At 35.2% G+C, this 14,684-nt stretch overlaps 1 protein-coding gene across 1 annotated transcript in view; it reads right to left on the bottom strand.

Moving 5' to 3' along the window:
• ABCA13 (ATP binding cassette subfamily A member 13) overlaps positions 1-14,684 on the bottom strand; it is a 161,822-nt gene that overhangs the window by 33,963 nt on the left and 113,175 nt on the right. Inside the window, exons 40-46 of the mRNA XM_030444664.1 lie at positions 14,306-14,360; positions 13,541-13,718; positions 10,298-10,413; positions 6,220-6,376; positions 5,114-5,367; positions 4,598-4,790; positions 3,295-3,404 (exon numbers count right to left, since the gene is read on the bottom strand). Coding sequence (XP_030300524.1) covers positions 3,295-3,404; positions 4,598-4,790; positions 5,114-5,367; positions 6,220-6,376; positions 10,298-10,413; positions 13,541-13,718; positions 14,306-14,360 — 1,063 coding nt within the window. The remainder of the gene's footprint in view (positions 1-3,294; positions 3,405-4,597; positions 4,791-5,113; positions 5,368-6,219; positions 6,377-10,297; positions 10,414-13,540; positions 13,719-14,305; positions 14,361-14,684) is intronic.

Genomic DNA, 14,684 nt, shown 5'->3' with positions numbered 1-14,684 from the left:
GCAAATGTGTTAGACTCTTTCCATATAACCCCATGAACCTCCAGGATGCTTTAAGCTGAAAGTCCCAAAATTCTGCTTTGCAATTCAAAATGCACTTTTGAAAAAGCTCATCTTCCATTTCTAGTCCCCTGTGTTCTCCAAAGCTGTAAAAGGTGTCCTGTAAAATTAAAGGCTGTTTTTCAGTCACCTGTGTCAAAGAGACACTTGTGACTTTGTTTCAAAGTCAGTGAAACTATTACAAGAGAAATCAGGAAAATATACATAGGGTTTTGTTTAGGTTTTTGTTGCTATTTTTTTTAAACAGAAACTTTCAAGCATAGTTAAGAACTATTATGAATTAAGGATTTTTTGCATGGAGGTACATCAGTTAATTTCTCCAAGGTTTATAATAATAATAATAATTTTGCATAGTGATTTCATTCTTTGATCATGAAGAATGCATGATAAGGGTCCATCAGATTACAGTATCCTGTCCTTTCAGGGTGACAGAGGACAAAAGCTCTGTTCCTTCCAGTCAAACCCAGCAGAGATAGTATCTTCATCTAAGATGATGCATCAATTATTCATTAAGAATCACTATCAGAGCTAATGTCTCTATGGAAGATATTTAATGACCTAGATTTTCAAGAAGCCTAGATCTGCTGACCAGAAAATGGTCTGCAGCTGTCACCAGCAACTGCTTTCTTCAGCTTATGCTCATCTCATCCTCTGTGCCAGGAATACCAGACCTATGAATCTACTCCTGAAGTAAGAAATGGAGAACACTTCTTAGCATGATATCCCACTTCCTCTATTTCAGGTGTAAATACAAATCAAGCCACCTAAAAATCACTGGGATGCATAACTTCAGACATCCTTTAATGATTATGGGCGGATTCTCCAGACATGTCATGGTTAGACTCTTACCTATAGAAGAGTCAAGAAATTTGCCCCCCAGTGATTTTCAATTGTGCAGCAACACAGTGGAACAGAACCCGCTTAACAGCAGCTACCAAAATATGAAGTGGGAACAAACAAATTACATAAATCTCTTCTCCCAGGCTTGATGTTGTTTCCCCAAGTTTAGTTACATGTAACTGCAGCTATTGCTTGAGTTTCCCTTTTAAGATAAGTCATAAATTTTGAAACCTTGGGAATACAGCTTTTACACTCAAACACATACAAATGCATAATCTGGACTGACACCAACTTAAAACAGGATGATAATTAATGTCGTCAAAGGTGGTTTGGACACAATGCAAATGTCTAAGGCTTCCTCTCAAGCCTTCCAAATGTGTCAGTTTCACTACCTGTATTTTAGTATACGGTGAACAATACTGTGCCTAAAGGTATGCTTTCATGTTGGACTTATAACACTCAGTGGTGGAAATGAAAGAAGCACATAGCATGTGCAGGGAGAGCATTTAACCTATTGTTAAATACCAGTAGCATTCTAACATTGACCTCAGAAGAATTTTTATCAGTTTAGCCACAGGTACATAACACATCTAGCAAAAGGAATACAGACATTTTTAAACTGATTTGTAGTTCTTCTAAAAATTATCTTCAGGAGTTCCGATGAAATAAGTCCCACAGTCAATAAACATAGTGTAAACACCAATACACATGATCATGAAATATATTCTTATGACTTCATGTTTGCTTTCAGGTGGCTATTAAAATTTTAGACATGTTACACCAGATCAAAGCATTTGCCCAAATATATATCTGGTACCAGATTGTATTGGGAAAGCCATATACAGTCTGGGAATGTGCAGGTGGGACCAAAGGCAAACTCCACTAAAATCCGAGGAAAAATACCCCTCAAAATCTAAACCAAATCTGGGAGCTTAAACACTGCCTTGAGGACAATATCTCATTAAAAATATTACAGAAAATATTATTTCTGTGAATCTTAAATCCTATTCAGATTCAGGCTAAACTTCTAAGCTCCATGATATCCTCGTACAAAGCATTACACCAATTGCAAAGAACACCAAACATTTTCATTTCAAATGAAAATCATTTTTCATTTCAAATTTTCATTTAATTTTAACCTAATTTTAAATTATTTTTTGATATTGTTGCTTAATATCTGAAAAATTTTGTATTCTGTGAAATTATAAATTGAAACAACTAAAATTGTCTCTAACTGTTCTAAAGCCTCACTTCTGTCACTTATTCTCTGAAGAATGTTTCCAAAACTCTTTAGTCAGTACTTATTCATGATAGTAATTATTTTATGGGCATTTTAGGAGTTCTTTTTTATCAAATTGTTTTTAAACTGATTCTCATGGAAAAAAGTTGTTATTTAAGCTAATTAAAAATCAAACAAAACACACGTAAAATCATGTTTGGCTGTGGTGATGGCAACCATGTCAAATGAAGAACTTTCAAGAAAAATAAATTTTCCGTGACTCAAGCTGCTTGCATTTTAAGGTGAAATTCGCTGATCATTATGTTTGTAAAGAAGTGAGCAATTACTGACCTATTAATGCATTTAATTTCTAAAACAAAGAAATGAAACATGTCATGTTAGAAATATCAAAATATTTGCTTTAAAAATTTTCTGAATTAAACCCTTACCTGTTCTTCTCCAAAACACAGTTATTTTGAAATAACATTATTAGGGAAAGAGAAATATTAAAATTGTTAACTAGGCCAGAATACACATCTATATATTTATATGTGTACATATTTATATGTATACATGCACATTTCACTTTGGTCTGGCTGAAAAGTAACTTTATTTCCCCAATTTTGCTGGGGAAAATTGTAAATGTTGGTTACATCTAAACCAAACAGTCCATTATTCACTTAACACTCCATCAGTGTTCACCTCAATATCACCAACACTACCTCCTATCCATGGAATACTGATGAAGTAATTAATTAATGACTGTGAAGAACACAAGTGTCAGAAAACATTTTTAAATTATCCACTTGAAGCACTGCTCATCAACCTAAACCTGGAAACCTTTCAGTGCAGCAGTAGTATGGGGTATATATGCCCAAGCACCTGCACATGCTACATGTTAAGATTTTTGTTGTACTTTTAAAAGGTTGTACACCAAGGCTTTCTAGAGTCTATTATTTTAGTACCAGAAAAGTTTATTCTCAATTAACAGAATTGTCATAAGGAATTAAATGATGCTAAAGAGCTTTCCTGCAGCGAAACAACAATAAAGCAGTATACATTATAAAAGGAATGGAACAGGTCCCCAGAGTGTAGTATAAAGGACTAAAGACATGATGGGTCTCTGATCTTTGGCATTGTCAATTAGCACAATTCTGATCAATCCTTGTGTTATTTACCCTGTAGGAGTCCTGATAACAGCGCGTCCTGCAGACGGGATGATGTCTCCAGTCAGCATCTTAAACGTTGTGCTTTTCCCAGCTCCATTAGTTCCCAGGAGTCCAAAACACTAACAGAGACCAAAAAATAGGAACAAAAGCAATCAGTTTGCTATGCTGAAACAAGTAAGTAATATTAATTCTTCAGTGGTTTCTCCCCTTTTCCTATTTCTATCATATGTCTGTTATATGCTGTATATGTATATACAGCAGGCGCAAATTCCTTTTCCCGTGGAAAACAGTTTTTTTAAAAAAATATTCAGATAATATTTTGATTACCCCTGAATTCTTTTATGTCTTATTTAGGATTCTAGCCCTCTACTTAGAACCCTGCCCAGTATCTAGATTATTCATATTGTTAGTAAATTATAGGTTGAACCTGAGTCCTGTTTTAGATGCCTGACTCCATAGAGTTAATATTTCTCAGTTCTCATGAGCTGCTTCCCTCTGAGTAAGTAAATGAACATCAAACAGCCAAGACACACACTGACTTTTAACCTAATTATTCTATTGCCCCTAGCTGCAATGTATATATTTTTAAGTTAGGACAGGATTCATATTAAGTCTACATTTAACACTTTATAACTTTTCAAGTACTTTTTTCATGAGCTTTCCTACAGATAAATAGGTTTCAATCAACAATAATATCCTCCTGGTTACCTTGGTTACCCAGCAACTGATCTGTAACTGGCCAGATGTTACTGTACCTGCATTGCCACACACTAGCATCTCATGTCTTCTGGTTTGCTATTTCCATGTCAGTATTTTTGAAATAAATATATGCAGTTCCCAAAAGGCTCAAGATCATGAGAAACAAGAACCTGAAAAAATGCTGTTCTAAAGCCTCTAGGATTGCCAGAACTCCTAAATTCCAGTTTATTGAAATAGTATATTAGTATATTATATCCCATACTAAAATATACTGTGATGCTTTCAGCATGGCAACTGCTAGTTTGCTTTGGTGACAAATTCAGAATTCATGCCACAGTTTACAATTCAGCTAGGTATTCTTTGCTTTTTCCTTTCCAAGCAGAAAAAAAATAATGCTATGATGAATTTGTAATCCAAAAAAATGAGTAAACAGTTGCTTCTTAAACAGCACCAGAGCTTGTGCTTTTATCCTGGTTTTGATTTTCAGAAATTATTACAACTGAACTTTTTCTGCTGATATCTGCAGATCTTTGATTACAGACATCTTGAGTATGTCTGAACAACTGTTCATAATGAAGTTCTATTTTCTATAAGAAAAAAAAGACCTTTTTACCTCTCCCCTTGGTATTCCCAAGCTTATGCTTTCCACAGCTGTGTTCTTCTTACTGAAACCTCCATAACACTTTCTGAGGTTGTACAGGAGAAGGACATCATTACCAGTTCTTCCACCAAAGAGCCTCTGCCGCTCCATTTCTACATCAATATCTTCTGAAGGGCCAACTATGTTGTTGATTGAACACTGAGCCCTAAAACAAAAGATGACAATGAATGACACATGGCAAAGTTGACATTGCTGTATGATGGGTAAGTCTGTTTTATTTCCATGTTTGCAACCCCTTAAAGCTTGGTGATCAAAACTCATTAAAACCCAAGGGAAATAGCGACTACTTCTATTGTTTGGTTTTATGGGTTTTGTTTTGTTCTCTTTTTTTTCTTTTCTGTTTCCACAAATTCAGGCACACCATATTATCAGAAATAGTTACCCACAGGTGTTCAAAGGAGTCCACCACTTCCTTTCTTTAAAAATTAGTTCAGTGTCCACTATGGCAGAATAAAAATGGTAACACACCTTAGTTTGTGGAGGAGATCCCAATGAAGAAAAAGCCGTAAAAGAAGAAGTAGTGTTCCCTGCAGGGCCATTTCCACAAAAATCCAGCCCAGGAAATTCATCTCAAAGGGGCTCACATACGAGTCTATTCCAAAGTTGCTGGTCAGGTCAAACTTGATCTGATTATATGAAAGCTCTATTAAACCCTGGCCTAAGCAGAATTGCGGAAATATGATGAAGACCCATTTGAGGATGTTGTAGATGTTCTGGAAAGTCTGTATGAAGATTCAGCAAGCAAGGGGTATAGGGGACAGAAGGGTGGAGGAAAATAAAATTTAAAAAAACAAAATGGAAAAAAAGAAAAATTAGTTTCCTCCAATAGCACATTAAGCACATTTTACCAATCTGGATACAGCATTCAAATCTTACTCAAGGTGAACAGATTTCAAAAGCTATTTTGGGGGAGGATTCATCCCTTATTGTATTTTAGACTGCCTAGGGCTCTTTAGATGAGGTTCACAGACAGTAATAAAACACATGTTGTTGTGATGATTTTATTTTTTGAAAATTTTAATATTTGAATGCTATTAGTTCTAAATCACCAACTTAAATCCAAGTCAACACCAAATCTGGCTCCAAATTTGAGTGACACCTAACCCCTATTTTACTTTAACATCCAGTTTTTAACCTGGTATAGGCATGGATATTCATACATATTCTGGATCTCCTCTCCATTCAATTGCTTAAGTACCATTCTGAATAATGAAAATTACATAAATGGAGTGACAATGCATATTACTATTCACACAGTGCGTTGCATACCAGAAACAGACAGCTTATCTCTTATATCAATATTATTCAAAAACATTTTACAACACATATGATCTATTCAATGGAGCAGAACAGCTCCCATTATGTGCCAATTACAACTTAATGGTCTGGAAAATGTCAAGGTTTCAATTAACAGTGTTTCTCCACTATTACCATGTAATTTTTTTTATATAAACAAATTAAAATTCAAGATGGTAACAAGCAATTTAGTATACACTAGGACAGGAAAGTGATTAACACGTGCGTGTGCATACATCTCGCTTATGAGTAACACAAAGCAAGGGTTTTATACTGACCTGCACTTTGGAAATTATAGCTAACAAACGAGGTAAGAGAGTCACCAGCATGGTACACAGGCCAAACACAAAATTCAAGGAGATGTAAGAAATAAAAGCAACATCTGAACTTGAGAAGAATCTGGATACAAGATACATCCATGGTAAAGTTGAGTATCTGAAAGTTTAAAGAAATGAAATTATCACAAATAAGTTAGGTTTTCATCTAAAAAAAAAAACAACCAAAAAACAAAACAAAACAAAAAAACACCCTCAGTTATCTTACTAGAATAAAAGCCATCCTTATTTTTTAGATATGCAAACTACTCTTTTGACAAACTGAGAAGAAAAGACGAATTTGGGATATATTTATCAAATTACCTTATGAATTCATAGATAAATTTTGACATGTTGCGGGCAGATATGATCCATTTATGTATACATCAACTGCATGTATTTATTTGCACTGTTCTAGAAATCTCACACCTTTGAATTTCTGAGTATTTGCAAACCCATGAATCTTAGAAAGCCTCTTACACAGAGACAGAACTAAAAACAAATATTTGAGATTGAATCATGAGTATGGAGCAATGAGCTTTTCTTAAAGGCTTTCATAGAAAAAGAACGAAAGAGGAAGGAGAGACTGAAAAAAATGAAGGGAGGAAGAAAGAAAGAAAAATGAGGCAAAAGACATTAATCCTTGACCCGGAACTAATATTTGGTCTAGTGATATCTGAGAACTGAAATTTTATAGAGATCATTTTAGTATTGTTATTAACTAAAAAAAATGGTTACCCAGCTAGTAGAGTAGTAGCCATCAAAAATTACTGCATAGTTTCTTCACAGCACAATGACGATAAAACATCATGTCTCTGGCTACATAATTTTCATATCAAATCTTTAAAGTGAAGGAACCTTCCACTATGGAAATTTAAACAGTGTCTAGATAAAATGGAGTACTCATTTTTTATAAAGGGTAAGATCTGTCTATCCAGATTTTTAAAATGCCCAAGGAATTGAATGTCATGTGAAGGAAATTTATTTTCCATTGAATGTACTGTAAGACATATCCTATCAAACACACAGTATACAGACTGCAGGAGCACAGGTCACTATACTCTACTGTATGTAAGTAGACATGCAGTATATATCAATATATCGCATATATAACTACTTCTTATAAAGTGTTAATATATACATACATAATTGTTCTAATAGTGAGCTCAATACAAGAGGAACTAACCAAAACTCCATGAATTGACTTCTTCATTGCATTAAACAGTAGTTTAGATTATGAGCTATAAAATTTCTTCGTATAAGAATGCCAAGATCCGTTACCTTAAGAAATAAAACGTTCAAATCCTACTGTGAAGTCATGGGAATATTCAGAATATAAAGATTAAATGTTAATGTTTGGGTCTCAAAGAAAGATTTTAAGTATCCAAGAAATAGAAGACAACTCCATCCTTGAAAACAACTCAGGAAAGAGATATGATTTAGAGTGCTGTCACTCTGTTGTAAATGAAAGCAAATTTTTGTTCGCTTATAACTACTAAGAAATGAGTAAGACCTTCGGAATACTAAAGTTGTGTGATGCTCAAATGCTGCCTTTAAAATAGTTACCAGTCACACCTACATTTCTCTCTTTCTTTTCCTTCAGCTTCATCTGTAATTTGTTATTTTGTAAGCATAAGAGAACATAGAGCAGCTGCACTATAAAACACTTCTGCTGTCAGTTAAAAGAGGATAAAATGCTGTTTAGTTATGATACCATTATATTTTTTAAGAAAACCTCTTTTAAAGTAGCACACTAGGAAACTGTGATTACTCTTGCAAGCACACACCCTTCTGGCAGATATCTTAACATTTTCATATAGCTGCAGTATTTTTACCTTTATTCTAGATTAGAAATGCTGCAAAAGTGTACCCTGAAGAGAAAAATAAATTTTTAGAGGGAAAATGCATTATGGAATGTAGAAAAATGAGAATAACATGCACAGTACTGGTGGAGAATAAAATGACCACAATAAGATTCTTCACATTTTACAGAGTCATTAGGCTGAGAAAAGGCTAGAGTAGGAAGAGTGGCAATTCCAAAATTTAGCAGAGAATCCTTGAGATACAACAAACTTACTGACCACAGTTATTGTGTCTTTCATACATGTTAATACACATAGAGAACACAGCCGTTCTTGTTAAAAATTATTACAATATCTGTTATGTCAGCCAAAGCTGAACAGCACAGGAAGGATTATGCTGAGATGCTTTGGTGACCTCCAGTCACCCAAAAAAATATTTCTAGAAAGCAGTCCTGCTTTTCAGTCACAGATTATTTCTTCTGAAATAGCCAAATTTGTATGCAACATTTTGGTTAAAGCAATGCCTGGGTAACTCTCAGCACCTGAGAGCAGGCACAGGACCAAAGCTTACAGCACATCACAAAAAAACATTGTGACTTCAGCAGGTATGTGTGTGCTGTGTGGTTCATTTGCTGCTTGACTAAAGTCTCTATAGCTGCTTATTGTTACACCAGAGTCACAGCAACTGAACTACAAAGATTCAACAGTTGTAAAGGTGACAAAAAAGAACAGGGATGAGGTTTAGTGAAGTCGTTTCACTAAGACTGATAAGAATTTTCTGGTTTTGAAGGAATCAGCTGGTAGCGCATAGTGAAGGAGAAGGAAAACAGGAATGATGCAGGGAGGAGAAATGCATGAACTTTGTTTCATCTGGATTATTTACAAGACCCTAGAATCATGACCCTTATAATATTACACACTAGTCCAGCCACTCATGACCAGAAAAGATGAGCTCAAACTGAAACATGCTAAATAGAATTATCCAGAGACTGTGAGGGCCTTTTTACTAGAGAGGACTTGGCTAGTCTGGGCATGGAAAAGGTGCTTGATGAGGGAGAATTACGAAGTATGGCTCCAAATAAACTTAGGCTGTTATTTCAAAGAATACATTCAGCTATGAAGATCCTGAAAGAATTTTCTACAAATTGAGTTCTTGGAGACATGACATCTTGAAAACAATTTCAAGATGAAATAGAGTAAGGTTTTTTTAAAAGTGTTTATCTGAGATTATTCCTGGAATGGAGCATGTCCTGATCTTGCAGAAGGTCCTTTCTACTTTCCTTCCCTGCGATTCTCTCAAGGAACAGTTATATTTTATTATTTCTTTATTTCAACATCCATTTTTTTCCACTATGCATTACTCCCCACAAAGATAACAACAATTAGTTGCTTGAGATAAGGAAAAAACATCTTCCTAGAATGCTATCCTATAACTATTCACCTTCAGCATTTCTCACATTACCTGTGATTGCACATATGAACAGTTAAAAGAACAGAATAGATGGATCCTTACTTTGAATGAGCTCAGGGCCCAACAGCCCTATTGCTATAGAGAAATCAATCCTCTGCTATTCTAAGTGTTTACAGTTGTTTTTTTTTCACATGAAACTAGGCAAGAAGGTGATATGGGAGGACTTTCACACACTACTTTTTGGAGGGAAATCTCCAGACAGCTCAATACTACCTGTAGGAAATACAAATTCTAAGAACTCTACAGAACTAGCGAAAATATCTAGTACTAATAAATAAACAAATAAATAATAAAAGTTAGCCACTCCTTTTCTTTATCATGATATTCTGCATAGCTAAGTACTGAAATTCTGACTTCTTATTATTGTTTCATTTTCTGGAAGACAACATGCAATCATCTTCTAACATCAAATGACTGTTATACCTGCTGAATATTTTTGAGAGACTTCCAGTTGTTTTAATTTTGTTGGGTTTGGTTTTTTGGTTGGCTTATTTTGTCTATTTGGTTTTGTTTGTTTGTTTTGTTTTGTGGTTTTTTTCTCTGTTTTGTAGTTTGTTTTTTTTTAATGTGTGAACAAATCTCTCCCCACCTTCTGTGAGCAACTTTCAAACTCATGTTTCAGCCTCCTCTCTCACTATCTTTTACCGAATCATAATCACTTCCAAAAAGAGAAAAACATGCATCCAGCAGCAGGTACAAACCAAGTCTAAAGGTTTCTGTTTTGTTTCTTACAACCTATAATTCCTTAGGAGCATTTCCAATCACATACCCAAAGAGTATCAGCAGGAGACCAGTGGCTGCCAAGTTCTTTCGGATAGTGAAGGCTGATAGATGGAAGGCACTAATAACACCAACACATAGAGTGACTGGAACCATGTAAAACAGCTAGAAACAGAAGAAAAAAGGGACAGGGCAGGTGAGAATCTCTTACATCTCTTACTTGATTAGCATAGAAGGGTTCTACAAATCAACTTTTCCATACTTACAATAAAATTATACTATAAATTAGGAAGAATTAGGCAGAAGAGCTCTTATACATATACACGAGACAGCCTGTAAAAATCCTAACATGGAATATTCCCCTTAATTCCAATTCTATTGACCTTTCCAATACATCCATTTAATAAGCTCACTCTTCCAGATAATGAGTCCATATGGGACTATTGCTCCAAAAGATCAGATTTTACTGTGAAAACAGTCTTGGATTCCAAAATACCAGTTTCACTGATGAGTGCTTCAGTCATACGAGAATGGTAAGGATACACTTTAAAAGATACTTTAATGAACTATATGTGCTGATGAAGCAAATGATAATTTTTCATGAGGACACTATTTAGAAGAGCTATAGCTGTTAGACCACAGGAAATGCATTTTCTCTGTTTAATCTCTTGATGTAATGGTAATTATATACTGAGAGGGGGAAGGATGTGATTGGTACAAGGGAATCATATCAAAGTACTCAAAAGAAGTGGGTTCTGCTTACAACTAACAATGGGAGGATGGGCTCAGTTCCATTCATTCTCAGTGTCTGCCCACTCTGGATTGAAGCTGAGCTCCTTAGGGAGCCTTCATTCTGCTTATATAATATATAACCTTATGCTATATAACTAAGACTCTGAGATGCAACTGCAATAAATGCAATGAATCCAGGTCTAACAAAATTTTCACTGCAGAAGAACAACATCCTTACTGTTCAAACTGGACTTTCACACTGAAGTACAATGAAAACTTGTTCAGAATCAAACCAGAGGGCTTCACTTCTTTGCCAATGGGAAGACAGATTTTTTAGAGAAAAGGACAATGAAGGGAAATGCAAAGAGAAGTAAGGTTGTCATCTTGCTGACAGTGTACCTTATTCACTGATATGCACAAAGATCATACTGTACCACTCCACAGATTTATGTTTCAGCTATCCTGGAGCTGTTTAGAAATACTGTAGAGAAGTCACAAAATACCTGAGACCCACTATGCCTCAACAGATCTGGTACATTTTTATAGAAAGAAATAAATAACTCTAAACATCAAATACTGTTCAAAATCTCACCATCTCACCTGCAGCCTTGATGTGTTATAAAAGTTGGGCATGTACAAATAAAACAACCTTAATTTTTCCCATCTAGTGACACCATTTTAATCTGAACTGTCTCTATTTGTCATGAAATTTTCTTTGTGCTTATACATCCTCCATTTGTTGAACATAGCAAAGAATACCATTCACATCTTTAAATACAGTAAGAACAGCGTGATTCTTATGAGATCAATTTCATAAATCAAATACTTCTGAAGGTCTAATAAATATTATTCTACCAATAATACAGGACAGAGCCTGTAGTACTTAGAATATACCGAGGGATTTTGAATTTGACAGTTCATATATTTGTGCGTTCAGTGTCCGCAAATGATCTGCAGCACAATTAGCATTTAAAGCAGTGTCTGTTCTTTCCCAGATCATGATTGATCATGCAGTACTATGCTGAACTGTGAGAACACTTTGAAAGGAAGAGATTGGAAGAAAATAATGAGTTGCAGACTTTGCTGCACAAGGAGAAACTCAAGTGATGAACTGATTTTTTAACCAAGACCTCTTATCTGACACAGCAGAAAAAGGAATACAAAAATTGACTGGCCAAGTAAAAAACATTAGAAGATATGTGTTTTTACTTCAAGCTTACTCAAGTGTGAAAATCCTGATTTCAAGCATAGGTGGGTGAAATCTAATGTTTCAGATTTAAAATAGTCTGAATGAGAATAGAGAGTGTTCAAAAATTCTGTTCTTAACCAGTTAAGTTCATGTTTGTGTTGCCTGTACTACATCCCAACCCTTCCTTCCATGCCCCAGTGTGTTAAGTGAAGTGCAGAAAGTTTATGTCCCTTCTCCGGGGCCACGAATCTTTTTATTTTTGAAAAATCCAGCTAACCCCAGTTTTTCACTATTGCCTCTGAAACCAACCTTCCAATCCAGGGATCTGGATTTTGAAACATGAATTATCAGCACACATCATTCTAGTTCTTTAAAAAGAGTAATTGTATCCCTTCCCCAGAAATAGAAATCTCAGCTTCTTACCAAACACTCAACTGATTCTATAGCAAACCTTATCACAAATGAATGATGGAGAAGCCCTTTGGTAAGCAACATGTATTTATGCATTATATATAAATACAAACACAGATATATATGCACACATATATAATGGACTAATTTTTCATTTTAGTTTTTTAAGAGTCACCTTTAAAAAAGCTATTAGAAGATAATTTTAGGAATTCATGCTTAAATGGAATCCAAACAAACTCCATTACATAGCCAATAAAAAAATCACTGATGAGGGACTAGCAGTGACTTGAGAAAGCCAGTTCTATTTCACCACCTATTCCTATTTTCTGTCTGCATGCAGACAATCCTATCTGTAATGCTAAAAATGGTAGAAAATACTTTGTGTGAGAAAAATAAACATTCAGGACTTCACCCATTTCTGCTCTAGGTCGTTCTGTGTATATGAATTCAAAAATAATGTTTTGTGCTCTCTATCTTGCCAGAAACAAAAGTTACCAGATGTGAGTATCTCTCATATTACCCACCACTGAAAACCATAATCATTCCTCCCATGTAGCTGACTAACATCTTCAGGATTCTCCAGTAGTCTGGAAGATTTTACCAGTGGCAACTAAAAACAGAAAAACTTGTGCTATGAACTGTTGTGTGGAAGACTCTGTCTAGATTGATTAGCCAGCTACTTGTATTTGTAAAATTGTGCAGGCACCTAAAATTATCACATGATTTACCTTACAGTTCAGCTTTGGCAAATGAACACTATCCCTGACCTAGAGAATTTTATCTGACAGTGTTAAAATAAGAAAGGTGTCCCACTGTCTGTTAACATTTCTATCAAGAGCTGTTACTCTGCACAATTCAAATCTTATCACGTCTTGTGATGATATTTGTTTTTTTTTTGCTCATTTGTGCCAAACTTGTGAAATTTACACCTGAACACATGCTGCCCCACACGATACATACCATGTCATAGCAGAAGTTAGCAAGCCAATATGTTTTGTAACCCAGGCCTGTGATGTGCTGCAAGCGTTTTGTGCCAGATACTCTGTCTTTGACTATGGCACTTCCAATGGATGCAGTAAGGATAGAGAAACCCAGCATGATGCACAGTGCTACCCCACACTGACGGACGTTCTCCATTCTAGAGTACAAAGGAAAACAGCATAACAAAAACACAATGGGGAAATGAACCCCCACCAAACCCAAATGTTTTCAAGGCCAACATCTTACCAAAGCAGCACCAGACATTAAGACATTTGGAAACACCACATTTGTATGCTTTTAATGTTTAATTAAAGAACAGGAGCAAAATGATGTGTTGCAAAACTAGATGTGACGTACAGAGCACAGAGTGTGTTTAAAGTCTGGACAGTAAAGTGAAGCTTTTTGAATTATTCCCTCCTCCACAAAAATTCTAAATTTAAAAATTTGACTATCATTTAAAACAATTAACATGTTTGAAAAATGTCATGATCTGTTCACAAACACTCTGGGAAATGCAGTCAGAGTAAATTCAGTGGTTTTATCTACAAAATAATGCAAACTCATCTGGTATAAACAGTAGACTTGATATATCAACACTTGGCTAGATAAAATGCTTCACTCAGGGAAAATGAATTGCATCTGTCAGGTCACAACATCTGTTGCATGTAATATACATGCTTACTGAATTAACAGTTTCAATTGTCTGCTCATTGCAGCTGTTATATATTTTAGGAGTTTGCTCACATTTTGTCTTCATCCAGCAAGGCTCCTCCATATGGTTGGCTGTAGAGTGTGATCCCTGTGAAAAGAAAACTAAATTATTAAATAGTAAATGCAACATCAGGACTTGTTTCGAGGGTACACTCTTGACTCCTTTTTATACAAGATGAATGAAAAAGCTAAATTCTTCTTAAGCAACAGAAAGAGGTCAACTTCCATGCTGCCAGACCAAATACTGCCTTATCTTCAGTGATTTCCAGAGCCCGGATTCACCAAAATCTATTGAATAATAGCTGCTTCTTTGCATTATGAACTGTAGAAATAGGTTCAACAACATCCACATCACATCATAACTATATCAACAATACCTACATCACAGAAGAGACCAAATACAAAAACTAAG

The sequence above is a fragment of the Calypte anna genome, chromosome 2 (assembly GCF_003957555.1).
Source record: "Calypte anna isolate BGI_N300 chromosome 2, bCalAnn1_v1.p, whole genome shotgun sequence".
Lineage (NCBI taxonomy): Eukaryota > Metazoa > Chordata > Aves > Apodiformes > Trochilidae > Calypte > Calypte anna.
This window is presented reverse-complemented; position numbering and strand designations above follow the sequence as displayed.